Source organism: Neodiprion lecontei, chromosome 1 (genome assembly GCF_021901455.1).
Source record: "Neodiprion lecontei isolate iyNeoLeco1 chromosome 1, iyNeoLeco1.1, whole genome shotgun sequence".
Classification (NCBI taxonomy): domain Eukaryota; kingdom Metazoa; phylum Arthropoda; class Insecta; order Hymenoptera; family Diprionidae; genus Neodiprion; species Neodiprion lecontei.
The window spans coordinates 7,758,635-7,777,148 of NC_060260.1; the positions used below are offsets into that span (position 1 = coordinate 7,758,635).

General features: G+C 36.7%; 1 protein-coding gene across 8 annotated transcripts; it reads right to left on the reverse strand.

Moving 5' to 3' along the window:
* Nucleotides 1-61: 61 nt before the first annotated feature.
* On the reverse strand, nucleotides 62-17,828 carry LOC107220955 (calcium-binding mitochondrial carrier protein Aralar1). 8 transcript variants are annotated; one of them, XM_046745773.1, is made up of 19 exons: nucleotides 17,678-17,828; nucleotides 17,405-17,467; nucleotides 7,597-7,653; nucleotides 6,646-6,788; nucleotides 6,358-6,473; nucleotides 6,137-6,276; nucleotides 5,912-6,058; nucleotides 5,674-5,815; nucleotides 5,464-5,557; nucleotides 5,087-5,125; nucleotides 4,375-4,465; nucleotides 4,197-4,272; nucleotides 3,988-4,106; nucleotides 3,742-3,912; nucleotides 3,524-3,664; nucleotides 3,247-3,441; nucleotides 3,020-3,122; nucleotides 2,150-2,240; nucleotides 62-1,811 (listed from the first exon to the last, which is right to left on the reverse strand). In XM_046745773.1, the coding sequence occupies exons 2-19, from the start codon at nucleotides 17,447-17,449 to the stop codon at nucleotides 1,622-1,624; spliced, it is 2,100 nt and encodes a 699-aa protein (XP_046601729.1). In that variant the 5' UTR covers nucleotides 17,450-17,467; nucleotides 17,678-17,828; the 3' UTR covers nucleotides 62-1,621. The 8 variants fall into 8 exon arrangements, with proteins under 8 accessions (XP_046601729.1, XP_046601736.1, XP_046601762.1 ...); XM_046745780.1 differs by having other exon boundaries at nucleotides 17,668-17,772; XM_046745806.1 differs by having other exon boundaries at nucleotides 17,401-17,467; nucleotides 17,678-17,763.
* Nucleotides 17,829-18,514: the final 686 nt, after the last annotated feature.

Consider the following 18,514-nt stretch of genomic DNA (forward strand, 5'->3'; position numbering starts at 1 on the left):
AACACACAAGAAGAGAGTGTATGTCTCCATCGCTGATAAAATTGTTGGTTTCTAAGACTCGTTATTTCAATAATAGTATTTATTCTTATTTCAAAATATACAATAATATAACGTCAGTATTTATTCACAATGGGGTGGCAGGGGATGCAATTTAAAGTTTGACATTTTCACATGTTACTTAGTTAGACGTCAAACATCTATCGTTACCACAGACGTGTATATTCATTCTTCAATTGGATGTCGTGTTCCAGTCAAATACACCAATCACGGATGAATTCATAAGCAGACTTCCAAAATGTGCGAAAAATATTGTGAATTGCTTAATAAGTATACAGAAATCATATTTTCCGGGAAATTAAATTTTTTTTCCAACGTGTCGTTAAAATGCCATTGTGTACAATTAGAGAAGTTCGATTAATCTCACAATCAGTAGCACTCTTAGAAACATATAACGATATCGGCACAAAATCAAAATTTTTCCAAAATCAACAAGAAATCTCGCAGTTCATCTTCCTTTCACTGATTATTCTACCGTAGTTGTCCAGAATGAGTTTAATTTTTGTGCAACTATATTTGCATATTTTTTTTCTCTCAATTACACTAATTTAAATTCAATTTTGATGATAATTAGCTTTTAATAGAATTCACAAAACAATAGACACATTCAATTACAGGAAGATGCGAATTAATATTACTTATATGTATATACAGAAAGTGTTCTTCCAAGTTCGACAATCAGTTGTAGTGTTGCTCATGAAGACCAACAACAAAAAAGGTATACGGTATAATGTGTGTAATATATAAACGCAACAAATAAAACGATGCACTTATCAATCTTCTGAAAGTGAAATATAATATGTAACACGTCTACGTATATTTTATTATTGATGTTTGTGTAGGCTGAATAAGAATTGAATCAATGATTGCAAAACGTAATTCACACAAGAGAAGATTGCAATTTGTAGCGACACTCTGTGAATAGACGCCTTCTGTTACGAATTGTATAATCTAACGTTTGACACTTGCCAGAAGAAAAGTCATGCCAGCTCGACGAGTGTTTGAAAACAAAGAGAGTGCCCAGCAAGCACAGGAATTCATTTTTTTTTTCATATAATTCTATCAATATATTCCTGAGCTTTCTTATGATAACAGGTACAATCATTGCAATGTGTAACAAAGTTTAGGAGTAGATAGATATCTTATAATTTTTTCGGTTTGAAAACGAATGTCCCAGCAGTCTGCTAGACTTGTAGTGAGATTGATATTTATGCCAGTCGAATAACAATTTATAAAATATTATGCAGTGCAACATGTATCAGAAATATTTATTTGCAAGGCCTTGAAAGATCAAGTAGATGTTTGATTTTCTCTAATATGCAAGTAGCTTGATATTATGAAAACCGAACACTCGGTGCTTTAGTTTTCTTTCGTTTTAAAATTACGTTAAATTGAAATATTCAATTCAATATTACTATGATTTATCTATATCTGCGATTGACATTTTTACATATGCACACATATGTATAAATATCTGCATAGATTCGTATATATACATGAATAGAAACGTATCAACAATCTTTTGTATAACTACCCAGCTTCTATAAGCCTTCGAGCACTAGTATTACTGTGAAAGACTCGGCGTTTTCGCTGCAACCGCTTGATACCTGGGTAAGCAAAGGCCAAATTTCGTTTCAATACCAGTAAAGATGGGTAGGGCGACTTGGTACCCTCCAATATGGTCGGGGTTAGTTGATCGTATTTCATTCGCGACACCTGTCGTAGGAACCTTCTGCTCCGAACCAGTCGGCCGTCTGTGAAAAACACTTCTTGTTAGATAACCGAATGAACCATGTACGCTAATGATTTATTAGCGTGAAAATAAAGCGTGAAATACTATATTAATGTCCAGGCGCAATGTTTTGGCAAACGTTTTTTGCATTGCTGTATATTCATTTCATGAATTATTGTACCTCAGGAATAGTCATCACTATTTGCAAAAAAGAAAAGGCATGTGGAGAAAAGAAAACAGTGTAGAAATTTCTTTTACTAATAGACAATATGTAAAACCTTCAGCAATTTTCTATGCCTCATCAAAATAAAAAGACCGATATATTATTACAAGTTACTATTACTGTAGTGTTTCACTTACGATCCTCCAAAGTCAACGACGAACAGCCTCTGCAGTAACTCATAAGTGAAGAGAGTGACACCGAATTGTGGTGATGACCTTAGTACTCGAGCTACAAATAAAAACATCAAGTAAGTAAAACACAAAAACGATATGCTGACAAATTTGTGTATTCCTAAATTTGCTATAAGATGCAAATAAAAGAGTTCATGTGGCATCGATGAAGTACATTCGTGAATATGTGAAATAACTGGATGATGCATTAACACTCAGTAGCGCATGAATTTTAATTTTCAATTATTCATCACGTTAGTTGAATAAATGAAAGTACATACATAGTATACACTATGTCCCATGTATGCAGGTACCAGTGATACAGAAATTGACAATGTGTATAAATCGAGCATATGACTCAACAGTGTTGTTCATTCTGCACACGGACATCAAAGTGAATAGGAAACTTGTTAGGGCACAATTTTTAGGGCAGTCTCGAAAGAGAAGGGGGTATACTCACTGACAAGTAAGTTTCCGGGTCATATTGTGAAGAATAAGGGCCGAAGATGCAGCGGGTCCAGCCCGATGCATTCAATCGACCACGACAAAAAATATTACTAACAAGAATTTATAATCTTTTGCAGCCACACGTGGCTTTAAAAGCTGACATGTAACTAATGTAGACTCTATTATGGGACGCGCCATTAAAGCTATTGTACTTTCATTATGCAAAATATAATTTAGATTGTATTTTATACAACCCGATATCCATGCGCATTATAAGCGGCAGCTAGTGCAATTTCTACTACAAAACAATCATCCCTATTATACAGGGTTAGCTGGCAAGTTGAGAAGTAGTTCAATATCATTGAAGAAATATAAAATCATGAGACATACCTGTGGCACCTTTCCATAAAGCTCTTGCACCTTCTTCTCGGTATATTTTACGAGCACAATCCATTACACCAGTGTAAGTTGTTTGGCCTTGCCTTGCTACGACCTGTAGTATTTAAAAAATCGAAATTGTATTTGGACTGACTTTTTTTTCACTAGCAACATGAGTAACAACAGCGCATGTCGCTGCACACTTGTCTCAATAATACAAAACAAAAATAGAAAATCACCTGTAATCTTGTCTTGATCACATCCGCTGGTGTGACTAATGCAGCGGCTGGGATACCAGCGATAGCTCCTGAGACTAGAAGAGATACCGGTGTGTTGTATCCGCCTTCATCGGCCATTTTCGCTTTGAGATGAGCGTAAGTGGGAAAGTAAATGGCACTGAATGGTACATCACGCAAAAGACAAGCCCGAGCACCCTGAAAAGTGACATCAGATGCTCAGACGGATTGTTAATGCCTCAAGGTATGGTGAACACTGTTATCAAATTACATGTCTTACCTTGTACAGACCAAACAGTCCTAATTCCTTTACGACCGAAAGCGCACGTACTTTCGATCCTCCCGCTATTTCACCGGCAACTTGAAGTCGGATCTTAACGATCTCCAAAGGATTTGTAAATATAACTTGAGATCCTCCAGCCTGTATAAGAGAGATAATGATACATGCTATTACTGATGGATAAGTTTTTCAGAATACTTTGAATAATAAATGCGTACACATGCTCCGGACAAGATTTCTCCCAACAGCGGAATGTTTCCATTCTTGTCCATGCACTTGTCCCTTACAAAGTCGTTCACCGTCAGTTTTATAGCTTTTTCTGGGGCTACTCCCATTAGTTGCGGAGCCAAACCACGATACAGTCCAAAAACACCTTCGTGACGAATCACCTGTCAGACAAATGGCACCGGCTTTATCATTAACAATGCAGGAGGAGTTATGTCTTCAGACTTTCTGATTCCAACCTTTTTAAAACAATCAATGCTGTTCCGATACATTAATTCACCGATGAACGAGCCTGTTCTTTGATTCTGCATACGTGTTTTTACCAAGTCAACTGGATAAACTGCTGTCGCACCAACGGCTGTAAAGTGAGTACGAAAATAAATTGATATTGGTATCTAAAATGCTTGTAATTTGCCGTAATTTAAATATACGGTGAATTTATTATTACCTCCACCAATGGAACCGAGTATAAATCTATATCCACTCTCTAGAATTTGGGTAACAACACCTCGCTCATCAGGGCTCTGAAAAGTGATAGATGTTTTTGGTCAACACGAGGTGTAAATATTTTACCACTTCATCACAAATAATAAAATTTTAAAAAGAAGAAACAATGTCCAACTAACCGAAACTGCTTTGACTTCCGCAAGACGTTTTGAAATATGCTTGAAATACTGTTCCGGCGTGATATCAATAAGATCGTTGTAGACTATCCTCCTGAAAATATGACAAGAAAATACTTAAATGTAACATGTTCTTCAATGATGAATTAATCAGACTTGAAAAGGATATAATAAAATAGTTCTTATGAAATTGAACTTTTTGTTTATAACTCTCGTAGATGAGAAAATTATGATTAATCCGCAATAGATTTCTTCTCATCTAGATTCATATGTTCCATAGAAATTCGTACCGCATTTTCAATACTGAAAGTTAAAGTAACGAGATAAAAACAACTTTTGTTTCTTCAATTCAACATCCTGATAAATGTTGACGAATGTCTGTGGATTGCGTGTTACGATATTTACTTGTGCAAGGTAGTGGAAATAATATGTATACATAACAAACTGAGAAGAGGCAATAAGTACTGCTAGAAAAGAAATATCAATTTAATATTGTGTATATACATATATATGTATATATACATATGTATGTATCTGTAAAGCATTCATTATTTTGGCTGCGCGACGTTTTGGCCTCAGCTGCTAAGGACGGATGAAATGATTCCTAAAATAAGACCTGAGATAGGAAGAAATAACTAAATTATAACGATGCAGGTTGTAGCGATCATTCGAGATAACGTACTAGAACAAGATATTCGGAAATACAAAGACGCACCCAAACCACGGCCTTGCCTCTGAATCTTCAGTTGCAGAACTGATCCAAGCAGCGTAAACATACAAATATTCTGAGTCCACTGTCCTGTTTTTGTTTTCAACACTTATCAGAAGTTATATGGTTTTCGACCGTTAATTTGTTTGTTTTTTTTTTTTTTTTTGACTATATTAGAACCATCAACGGCAATGGAACAGCGATCCTCGTCCGACTAACCTCCACTCCATGCTATACTAGTAAATATCGTCAATCCTTGCCCGGGAGAGTAAAATACCATTGCACATTTATGTACATAGCTGGATAAAGATGTCCTGACAAGCTTGAAAATCTAAAAAATCGAACTTCCATCTCAGTGAAATAAAAGATTTTTATAAGCTCACCCAGTTTGATGAAGAAGATCGCACAGTTGGAAGAGAATGTCTACTTCGAGGGGTGTGATTTGTGACATCATTTGAGCAGAGTGAAGGAACTCCTCTGTGAAAAAAAAAGGAAGGCCTGCTTTTAAGATGGTCAAAAAGTTGGCAAGATTTGGGGATCCTTAGTAAACGTAGAGCTTAAACTAAAAACGTTAAATGGCGAGGTTTTTGTACCTTTAGTGACTTCCTGGTTTCTGTGACCGTTCGTGGCGTTCAAATATATACGTTTTATGAGCTCCATGTTATTCAGCAACGAATTGAACGCCATGAAGTAGGGAAAACTGACTTTTCTGCCCCCCTGTCCAGCCCCAGCAGCCTGCAAGTCAATTAATAATTAATTCTGTTTGCACAGCGCTTGATCATCAAGTTTGCAATCTTCATATCGGAACTTTAATTATCTCATGAAACTTACCGCAACAAGATTATCTTTGATTTTGTTAGTCAGTAAGTGACTTTTTATGCTAATCATAATGTCTTGAAAGTCTAAGGCAGTGATAAATCCGGCACCTCCGGTGTCAAACTTTCTGAAAGCTTCCATCGCATATTCCTCGTGAAAATCCTGAAATACGAACTCTCGTAGTTAATTCAAAACGATTTTATCGGTCGCGACATTTCTAACGTTGGTTTTGCAACTCACGTGAAGAAATTGGCTGAATTCGACATAATTGATTAATCGTTTTTTATCATTGCCAAAATAGAGCTTTATGAATCCACTGTCCATGTTAAACGGCATCTTCTGATGAAGAACCGTTTTTTTCATCACCTCAGCGAACTCGTCTGAAATTTTTTTCACGACAATGACAACGCGATTCTTTCACAACGGATTAGTTTAAACTAAATATTTCGATAAAATCTTACCAAACGCAACCATTCCATTTCCATTAGTATCAAACAATTGAAAAGCTGTTCTGTAGAGAGCATCGGGGACGCAAAGTAGCCCCTCAAATGCCTGGAATTCGGCGAATGAGATGAGCCTATTACGAGGAAAATAAACTTTATCAGTTTAAATGAGTACATATAAAAATAGACTCACCGTCAGTACGTATCAATGAATTGTAGTTAGAGAGCAACAATTTTTTCGTTTCTATTCAGTTGATTTATTTATTTATCTATATACGTATTATTCTATTTTTTTGAACAACTTACCCATCTTTGCTGGTGTCGACGATGCCGGCAAGCAGCTTAACAGACTCAGGATTAAACTCTGCATCTGTATAAAAGCCAAGATAACTCCGTACGAAATCTGTTGGGGTCATAAATCTCTCTCCATTTTTTTCCTGCGTCGCATACTGCAAATAAAATTTTGAATATGGTCAAATATCGCCATATTTATAATCTCCTACGTTATCATCCTCTTTTGGTTTTATTCTTTTTGCAATATTCTAATTCCTAGCGTCTTGTACACCGTCCGATTACATGCAACCCTTTCACCAGCAATGATTTTCAATCATCTACTGACCGGCTTGCGAAAAATTTTCACTGTCTACGGTTTCGGGGTGACAAAAATTGTTGCAATTTGACGGAAAATTATGAAAGTCAGATTTAATTGTGAATTCAACCGACCAATGGGCTCTTATTGTTGAACTACACTTGTACCAGAAATCAATGATAACTCAAGAATTGTAACGATTACTGAAACTTTTAAATATGTCACCCTTATCTATGCGGGGAATTATGTCACACAGCGATATCAAACCCGCTTCAATATCAGTTGAAATTAATTCTATATATACTCAATATCACGAATGTGATGTAATATTTCGGTATTCATTTCCAATTTTATCTGCAGCCTATCCCATAAATGCTACACGCAGTATAATAACCATCATCTACACAATTATATCATTACATATACCCCAGCAATAGACAATCGTTATTTATTTCGTTTTTCTTTTTTCCACAACACGTTACTATCTTTTTTTATGATTTTAGTTTAATTCTTCACTCCTACAATAACCGCAGAAAACAATCAACCAATTATTTATTCATGTACATGGTATCGCATGACAATGTTGTGTATTCTACGTGGATAGTAGAAATATAAAGAATCAATTATCATCAATTTAAAGTTCATTACAATTCACATGTACAGCTTACCTGATCGAAAATTTCATGTAGCCTCTCAGTGTTAGCCCGTTTCAGATACCCGGCACCCTGAAACACCGTAATAAAATTTCTATATAAAAAAAAAAAATAAAAATCACAATTGCAATAGAATAAATGGAAACGATGCTTCTATTACATAATTAATAATTAATAATTTTACCACGTACACCTAAGTAATCATTAATTTATTATCTAACCGCGAAAATGAATGTTTATCTTATCATTTCACAATGTATGTACATTTCCGCGGTGACCTTGATGCATAAATATTTCAATGATCACATTTTTATCGAACAAGGAGAACTGCTAGAAAAAAAAACATTTGAAAAAGACTTTTTCCAAATCTTTCAGACACAGGAAAAACAGATTGACCAAAACGATTCTCATGCGGAACCGCGATGCAATGCGAAACAAGTGTCACAAGTAGCGAGAGAAAGTAAGTAGTCAGACGGATCGTGACCAAACGCCGTGGTAACCACTGACACACAATTGTACGATTTCAAACCTCGTTACGACGTCGAGGAGCTGTTACGTAATACTGTCAAGGTCATTGCGTACCTCAGGCACGGCCTATATTAAAATACGACACGTTGCGGCTTATCAGACATCAACGCAATGTCAATGAACAGTTTGTATCAGAAAAAGAAGAAGTAGAATCTAAGTACATTATACAATAAACCGATTCGTTTAACCCTTCGAGATTCTTTTCGTATACACTTTAATTGATTCAATATTCCTCTCAACGTTAAAAATAATAAACGATGACATGTGAGTGTAATAGAAGTCAGGCCGATAGGTCAGTTCATTGATCTTCGCACACGACATGTGGCAGCGATCCACTCACTCGGCCTTTCACCATTGCTTCATTAATCTCGTTTGTCCGTTCATTTGAAGGTTCAAAAATTATTTTACAATATTAGAAACGTACTCTCTTAGTCAGCGGCATTCTGCTGATGATTGTTGGAAAATCTTTTAAAACGTATATCGAAAGTTAAACCGAAACCTGCGAGACGTTGCGGAGAGACGTACGTGACACGACCGGTTAATCAACCTGATACCGATTTTCGATTTTTATTAAGGAAAATATACCGACGTGGAAACAACCGAGATATAACGGCGAGGTGATAAGTACTTAACACCGTTCGCGATATCAACCGACGTCGGTTGAAGACTGAAATCAAGCGTTGAACGAACGCACGAAACCGACAATGATGGTGTCTCTCGAAAAGCTTGCAGCAATGACTCGCGAGCTGTTTACAACTGATTAGCGATATCGTTACGAAAATATCACAGAACCCGAGCGCATGTAACGTGAATATGACGTGTAGACTATATCACCCATGCATCGCGAATATTGATTTTACATGAGGATGGATTCAGTAAAGTTTCTGTAACGATGCATGTTGAGGAAAAAACGTTAATACCTCGAATCATTAGGATGTCTAAAATTTAGTAAATCACGATAAATAAAATACAAACATATTTTGAAAACGCCAACCACTTTAAAGTCATACTAAAATTGTGCAATTGTCATTTTTTTCACTGTTGTTTCCTTGCGTTAACGTTACTAACTTCAACCTCGTGATTTGATTGATTCTGCAGCTGGTTCCGCAATAATTATTATATACTTGCAGTGATTGCTTGTGTTGTGATAGCCATGCACGCATGTTGGTGTCGTATCGTTGTTATTGTTGTTACTTGAAAGTTTATTTACTGTCATTGGATGATGTCCGGATGTTTGATTAATGAAGCTGCGGGTGTAATTTAGATCCTCCTAATCTATATCTTCATATTTATATTCCGGATATCTGTGACGGAAATATTTCCGGAAATGGTTCGGTTTGGATTTTCTTTCGACTTCACTGTACGGTGAATTCTAAAATAAATAATCTTACCTCTTTTTTCACTATATTAAAAAATGTTTTGCAATTTGAGACTGATAAATTATCGACAATTGACTGTAACTTTAAACGAAAATCGAATAAATTTCTTGGAATATTATCATTGGTCAGACATTTACAGACGCATTCTTAAATCCATTGACGATTTATGTAAACTAAAATGGGTTTCACGAATCTTGAAGCTTCGTTTATGTCCTTCTCGTGAATTTATAAAAACTTATAATTATTAGACAAACATACACGGTAGTATAGTACATTTTTACAATTTATCAAAATTTACGCCATGAAATTTTGTATACAGTCTCATAATTGTGTGGAAATAATAATCGAGCAGTTAATTACTTATATAGAATGCAGTGTAGCAAATAATTGCTATCAATATCGTCTACTGATACACATGAATATATACATATATAATATGGGTAAATTATATACATAAATCTGTGTCGTCTATACGTAATCAGTGTGAACGGCAGTGGAGATGTCGGACTTTTAATTCCGACGTTGTATACATATGGAGGAAGAAAGATGTGCGCGGATAGGTGTAATGAAGCAGTAAGAATTGAAATTAAAGGGAAGGAAGAGACAAGAAATAAAATTAGAGCCTTCAATTACAACGTACGCCTTCGTATCACGTGGTCGCGACGTAATGCAGATATGTACTTGTACACCTACATATAATACCTTTCCACTCTCTTGAGTTACCTCGATATCTTGACGAATCAGCTGATCAAACAGCCGATATAATACACGATATTGAAGAAAAAAAAATTCTACGAATCATACTTTTAAGAGAATTTCATACACGGAATTAAGTTTCGTCGTTACATTCATCTATGACAGAGGCAACGAACAAGATTGTTATACTAGTTTTGTTATAAATTTGTGATAGGAAACGTGGCGATCAATCTTGCTGTTTTTTTTCCCCCATATTTATGAAAGAAAACGAGTTTTAATATTATAAAATCGTTCGAAAAATTATTATGCGCAAAGTGTCGTGTTAATTTTTCCAAGGCTTGTTTGACAGGTGAATTATTATTTAATGACACGTTACTGTAGATGCGAAGAGTGTTTAAAAAAATATTTTTTAGTAGAACTTGATAGTAAGAAGAAAACGTAAAAATATTGCGCGATCATCGCCCGCAAGACTCGAGTTATACATTTTAATCCTATCTGCTTGGAACGTAAGAAAGGTGATTATCATCTAGCGATTGCGGGTTTACGTATCTTCGTCACGTGTCGACGATCATACGCGAACTTTAACTGCTTTTAACTGGAATCTAGATTGCAAAAATGCGGGCCTAGGAACCTTGGATGAAAACAGATAAAAGATATGCACGAGGAAATCCGGGGTTATTACGTAATTGAAATTACTATACGATATAACAAAAGCTAATCATTCGTATAAAGAAATCTGTTATTCAAGTAACTCGAATGATGGAAACGCGGTTATAACAATGCAGGCCATTTGCTTCTGAGCCACACTACATATTGTTCCTCTTCATTTAAACTAACTCGTGAACAATTTTCGTTATTCATTGCAGTTTACGTAACATTCCGTAAGTGTACAAAAAAGTATTTCTTCCTTTTTGCATACCGCGCGAATTTACAGAAGTTCTATGTTGTAGATTATGCTCCTGAATGGAGGAAAGATTGAAAAAAAAAAATCGATCCCAGAGAAATGAATAAGAATTTGCAAATACGGGTGTACGTTGAAAAAAAAAAAAGAAATGAGCTGTTAAAAAAAAGAATGGTATATGTGTCACGTAACAATACCCTCTCAGTCACCTTGTCACGAGAGTTGCGTGGGCGAAATTTTATTTCAAGTGTTGAGCCGCGCTACATTATCGGCTCCAAAGGAATTCATCGTTTCACGATTACAAGCCGCGAATTAGCGGGATATAAGCAATCTTTAGTCTTTGTTAGACACACAACGAGTCGATTACTATGATTACAACACATGTATAGATAGAGGGAAATTTGTAATCGATAGAAAACAAGGGACTAACCTCTGTGCCGAAAGTCTCATCATTCTTCCGCGGCATCCTGATTGCGTAACAAAGTATCGAATTTTCTATGACGTTTTTTTTTGTTTATCACTATATTTATGCCTTCACGTCGAAATGTGTTTTTAGAGATAAACACCGATCAAAGCACCGAAATACCCCGCACCTTACTTACAGCAGGCAAATATCCTTTTTGCAATTTTATTATACTATTATATTATTATACAGCTGTTCGAATACACTTATACTTTGTACAGTGAACTGCAGGTATAACAATAATTACACACGATTATCACTTCAACGTTAAATATCGTCGTCGATGTGTATAACAAATATATTACGCAACGGAGTAAACGGTTTTTTCTATATTTAAACGAGACAAGGTTGATGGAAAAATTTTCAACAAAAAAAAAAAAAAAAAAACAATCAAAAATGGTTACAGCTTCTTCGATTTTCGATTGATTTGTTTTAGATATTTTTTTTTTTTTTTTGTGTTTCTAGAACCGCAGTCAGTGAGAGGGCCGCCGCGAATTGGCCTCCTCCGTCATTGAGGGCTGCCCTGCTGCCGGTGGCCGTCGTTTTTTTTTCGTACAACGTCGAGGTCGTTACGTTACGTCGGGAGTTACGTCGCGACTGGATGAAACACTGATATATAATTGCCGAGCGAAGGAAAGCCGCGAAATAATTCTAGGTGGCGGTGAAAAATTTAATAATACAACATTGCTTGTCTGGTGACGATTTCCGACGGACTCCGTTTCACCGCAGCTCTAAACTCTCAGAGTACGAATAACCCACGACGGCAATTCAACTACGGCCAAACTCGACCCTGCTGCCGTCATCCCGGCTATAATATCCCCTCTACGGCCACGTGTTCTCATCGACGTTCGAGCAATCGCGAATCGGCGATTAAATTGATAAGGATGATTATGCAATTTGATAATGTTAGCGTGCATGGGATTTTTTTCGTACAGACAGATGATTACGTTGGAAAATTCTATCGGCAATTCGACACCGAGGGAAATTTTCGTTGTCATTCAGGACAAGCCTTCATTCCATATTCTACGTATATGGGGAATTCCACGCAAATCCGACCAACGTTTGACCCTAACCATTTCTGATTTTGTTTAGAAAATTTCTGCAGTTGTTCCAACTCTGAAACAGTACCCTGAAATTTTAAAGATTTTTATTCAACTTATTAAGAATTTTTAAAAAAGATCCTTTTCAAAATCACTTTAAATATTTATAAATAATCAAGCGGTTGAAAAAAACAAATCTTAAACGATTCAGGGTACTATTTCAAAGTTGGGAAAATTGCAAAAACACAAGTTGAACAAAATCAAAACTAGCGAGGGTCAGACGTTGGTTGGGTTCGCGTGGAATTCCCCATATCTTCAGCTCATGGAAATTCAAAGTTAAGCTGTAGAGTTTCTGAATCTTCTGTAACGCGGTTATTACCAAGTAGATGCTCGTTAAACAATGAAGACCACTTGTTGCTTTGCAATGCCCAACGCTCCATAAGCGGAACGGTTATCAAGAGTTGTCGGCATGTATGCAATGGTATTGAGTAATTAGTGTGTAGTTTTAAATCGGATAAAAACAACGAAAATACCCCCCTAGATAGGAAAACAATATTCAAAATAATTAATGTTTAACCAAGTAAATGACAACTGCGATTAACGATTGCAGTTATTTATTCGATTAACCAATTTCTCAATATTATTTGTCCAGATTTAACTGTGGCGTTGCGAAAACGTTGCGATCACACATCTTACAGGCTGGTCAAAAATTCTGTATCGCGATGCAAAAGATAAAAAGGCATGTGTATCCACTCGGGAAGAACCAATCACTCAAACCGCTGATATACCTCATTATTATTATAAATCGACTAACACGTCCTATCGCCGTGTTAATGAAACGTGCTGTTACACTCTCGAAAGAGAGAGAACACAATTATATAGCGTGAATATTGTAAACATGATCGCGGAAATAATACCGTGCTGCGTGTTTGACACACTTGCAAAGCCTAATATTACATAGTTCCACAGATTATTATTTATACATTTGTATATATATATATATATAAAATTAGTGAACATCATCGTGAACGTTAGAGTAAGTTTTTACCGCACTGACCATAGACTAAATTGACTGACCCTTGCATAAGACTGGTGCAATCATGAATAAATTAATAACGAAGGTCCAGAACACCGTACGATAAAATAATAGAATAATTTATTGAAAACTTTTCCCTGATCATCCTGGCATTTTTCCGGTTTTTCCTGTGAGCAATGTATAATTGGATGGGTTGTACGTAACGTTTTAAATAACGATATTGAAGATCGTTGCGTTAACGCGGCGATTCACTTTTAGAAAAAAAAAAAAACGTTATATCGCAACTATAGGATAATTGTCTAAAATTGAGTAATGTACATTTTTGGGAAGTAGATTAAGCGTATATTGAAATTTATTCAGACCCTGAACTCCTTCAAAGTCGTTTTAAATTTTCAAAACAGCGATCTTCTTTTCAATATATCGTTACGTTAACCTTACTAACTCCAATCTGGTTTTAAATACCCCGTGACTGAAACGTGCCGTTGATTTGTTATATTTAGAGTTTGAGACTATGCGGTAGTTGTAGAGCGCTCCTCTTACAATCAAAGTACCAACCGGACGTAACAAGATTAGCGCCGTTCTGCAACGCGGAGCGGGATACGAAATCGAAAAGAATTGTTCTGTCACTGCCTGTCCGCAATTAAATCAGCGTTCCACATGTGTATAAACGTGTATATAAAGCGATTTCGACAGTAACGCGAGATTATAACCTCGGTACGCTAATTGTACGCTATTCCATAGGCGAGTTAAAAACGACGAAATGTTCGCAATCGGCAATACGTACGTATTCGTTGAATTGAATTTTGATCTTGATAGAATGATATCGGAAATTTATATCAGGGTTTAATTGGTCTGAAACAATTAACACGTCATATGTTTTTCACTTGCTTAACCGCTGTTAATCAGTACCGTAAAAATATTCTGTAAAAAAAAAAAAGAATATCTTTACAGTAATGAAATCGATGGAGATAAATGTTGTTCCATTGCGGCAACAATTGCGGCAGTTGATAAATAAGAACTCGACACTATGTAGGCGATTAATTTGGCAGAGATTCACGCGCGGTACGTGCGGGATGCCATGTGCAGCGGATGTATCACGTCAAGGAGAAATTACGAGGGCTGTAGATTCGGTGTCGCATTAGATTATTTAAAGAATGTTTTTACAATGATCATCCCTGACGTCGGAAGGCAGAAAATTTTTGTGCAACTGTTGCGTTGCTCCGTTAGGTCGCGTTTAAAAAAAATATCGTTTCTTACGTTCTTTAAAAGTTACTTACACTACGTATACGTATGCATATGTGTTATTAACTGGATCGGAAAGTTATTGCCTCTTCTTCCCGGAGTAAATATATTGTGATTGTTATGTAGTATAACGATAACATGCGTGCGTAATAGAAGCAAGTATGACGTTAGAAAGATATCATCTCTCAGCGGAAGAATTTTACCAACATAATATCACTTATAAATTATATGACATTATGCAATGTGAGGAAACTCGATCTTACACACACACATACATATATATATATACATGTTTACGTATTTCGATATCAGTCAATAAACAAACCGGATCTGTATAGGTTGCGAATAAATTACGTACGGTTATGCCTATATCTCATATCGGTACGCATATTATTTAAGTAGGTATACGTAAAATCAACGTGACGATAAAGCCTTAACAACTACGCGACGACTGTATCGTAGCCACGTGGTCAGGTATCGTCTTCTAAAATCTAATACTGGCGTATAATTTGTGAGCCGAAATGCCGATACTGCCTAGGGCTTTTTCCAAACTTAAAAAAAAAAAAAAAAAATCAATGTCTGACAAAAGTGGGTAGAAAAAAAAACATATTGCGAGGTGTGATCAAAATTCGATTTCTATTGAATTTGACGGAATAATAAGCAGGCAATAATAAGGAAAAATACATCGAGAATTCGCGTTACTGATCGTATGGCGTATACTGAAAAACTGACGTCCGCACTGGAAATATATATCGGGTCTAACACCTTCGCCTATACATCTAATGTACACTACACGTATATAGATTTACATAATACAATCATATCTCTCAACACATTTGCGATATCTAGGCACGTGTGTGTGTGTGTGTGTGTGTGTGTGTGTGTGTGTGTGTGTGTGTGTGTGCGTGTGTGTGTGTGTGTGTGTGTGTGTGTGTGTGTGTGTGTGTGTGTGTGTGTGTGTGCCATAGACGCACACGCGGCTATAGAGAGATCAGGCGACGAATGCGTGCTGCCTGACCTTGGCTAGCTAACGTATCTGCAGAAGACGAGCGCCTTGCTTCTTCGTCGTCGTCGTCGTCGTCGTCAGGGTCGCTAAACCGAAAATGCCAATGTGGTTGATGTACATATGTAAGTCGGATTTTTACGCGAGCGCGAAACCGAAAGGCTACAGATGAAGAGACGCGGGGCAAGACGTAACCCAGAATTCGTTTCTTCTAATCTCGCTTCTCGCCCTCGCACTCGGACACCCGGACCAGGTTTATCCTTAGCTCGAGTATATATATATCCGTTCGCGCTGTACAACGCGTTATATCCCGAGCTATGCGCGGAATACCTGATACGAAAGTCGGAGCTGAGAGGCGAGGCCATAAACCGTATTTGTTCGTTATTAATTATTCCCCGAGAGGTGCGTTGGATTAATCTTGCGTACACGCAGATATGTAATATGTTCGATATCTTGAACGAAATATTCATGTATACTGCAAAGCTGAATATGTATTACAAGGAAGCAGAATTACAAATACCGACATCATGATTCTCGCACAAATTCAATGGCAAAGATGAATGAAAATTGAGAAAATTTATTCGCATCAATAATGCGTTTAGTTTTCTCGTATTCATTTGATTTATTCTCGGTGCGGGGCATTTGGTGAGTATAGTGCTTCTACCTTCAACCGACACCAAGTTCAATGCCGTGAGGCTTGAAGTCGCGACGAAGGTGAATGATAAAAGCAGCTGCGTTTCGCACGTGCTTATTATTTCGCCACATTTTGACAGGTACGTGAGTTTTGTTTCGAATTATATTACATAAGAGTCCGCTATCAGCAGCTGGCATACATTTGCCGTGTATCACACGAGTTCGGAAAATTCGGAATGCGAAAAAACAAAAGAACATCAGTTTCAGGTTACGATAATAAGACACGCGCTGTATCTGTTACAAACGTATCGCTGATATGCCTGAGAGGCACTGATCTCTGTACCAACTGAGACGTCTTCCAACAGAATTACGTTATTCAAGCTTTTGAAGCGTGTCGAACGCCGCGGGCTGAGACGGGACCCGGTGACCTCGAAATTCTGGTGAATTGGTCGGAGAGTAGGCATAGAAACACTCGGCTAGATCGATATTCGTTAGCCACACCGTCGAGCTCAGCACGGAAGCTCGAGTCACGGTTTTGTGCCAGTCAGTCGAAGACGTCCAAGTGTGGAAGCCTCGACGACTACGCACTGGATCATGGAACGATACGTGACGTTACGTTACGTTGCGTCATGTTACGTCACGTTACGTTACGCCTAATGTAAATGTTGATAATCGAGCGCGCCGATTTGACAGGTGTCAGGGAGGCCGTCGACGTTTAGTTTTGCCTAATCCAGACAATTGACGGAGAGTTAGTTGTATTCCATGCATACGTGATCCAACGCATCCTCGTCACACTCGTCGCTTATAAATAAGGAATTTCTCAAATTTACTGTACGTAGAGCGATAGATAAGATGAATTAAAAAATTAGAACCGAACATGTATAGAAAAAAAACTTACCCACCTCTTGACTACTCGATGCAATAACCGTGAACCAGTCCTTCAACATTCCCGGTAGAAAATTCACCTGATTTTTATCACGTAATGTGTTGATTATTTTTATTTATTGGTAACAATATGATTAGTTTATTATTTTTATTTTTTTCCTTCAAAAATCAAGATACATGTGATTACGGGGATTTTCACGTAATTATCACGGAACGAATGAGGGTGGAAAGCTATTTCACATATAAATGGTTTATGGAACTGACTTACGATTAGACTAACATTTTATTACCTGCTCTCGTGAAACACTGTCCGTCAAAATCGAGAGCTGCTACCCCAGGCACTGTGCACCGTGCTCCTCTTTCTAACGTAATGTGCGGCTTGTAGACCGACGGAGTGTTTCACCGCAGCCGACATCTCGTGGCATTTTTGCAAAGTATGCCAGGATCGCACGAGGTAGCGAAACAAGTGAACGACTAGTAATAACCGCGCGAAAATACTAGGCTACTTGAACCTGAATTACCGTTTATATGTATAATTATTTTTTGTTCCAAATCACTTGTTTTCAATATCGGCCACAGATTAAATTATTGAAGAATGTGTACAGGATTTATTTATGAATTTAATCGAAATATTGTTCAACGGGGTGTGCTTCAGATTATTTGCTTGATTTATTATGATTGTTCATTTCTTGTTATAACTTCAATATGCAAATGATTACATTACGCTGAGTATACAATTGATTTTTTTCTGCACTGTTTACGACAGATTGTTTTCCTTACAGTAGTCTTTATATACAAATTAATATATTAAAATAATAATAATCATAATAATAATAATAATAGTAATAATAACAACAACAGTAATAATAGTAATAATGATTGATAATGAACAGACAGTTATCAATGACATTCACAATATGTCCGAAATCAAACTCTATTCATTATGGTAAATCGTAATTGGGAAAGAGAAATAATTGGGAAAAGGATAGGAAAAACTTAACGAGGATAGAAATAATGTAAGGTATATGTATATTGTGACTAGAAATCATGATTGCGCCTTAAAATTAATAATTTACCAATCGTAGCAAGATCGAAAAAAAATTCCAATGTACAATTAGATAATCCCA

What these genes read in the sequence shown, in the direction of transcription:
- LOC107220955 (XM_046745773.1), bottom strand. Translation starts at nt 17,449, where the DNA reads ATGTTGAAGGACTGGTTCACGGTTATTGCATCGAGTAGTCAAGAG. An exon ending in AAATGGAATGGTTGCGTTTG is followed by an intron (nt 6,277 to 6,357) that starts GTAAGATTTTAT and finishes AAAAAATTTCAG; the next exon opens with ACGAGTTCGCTGAGGTGATG. An exon ending in CGGAAGTCAAAGCAGTTTCG is followed by an intron (nt 4,273 to 4,374) that starts GTTAGTTGGACA and finishes ATCACTTTTCAG; the next exon opens with AGCCCTGATGAGCGAGGTGT.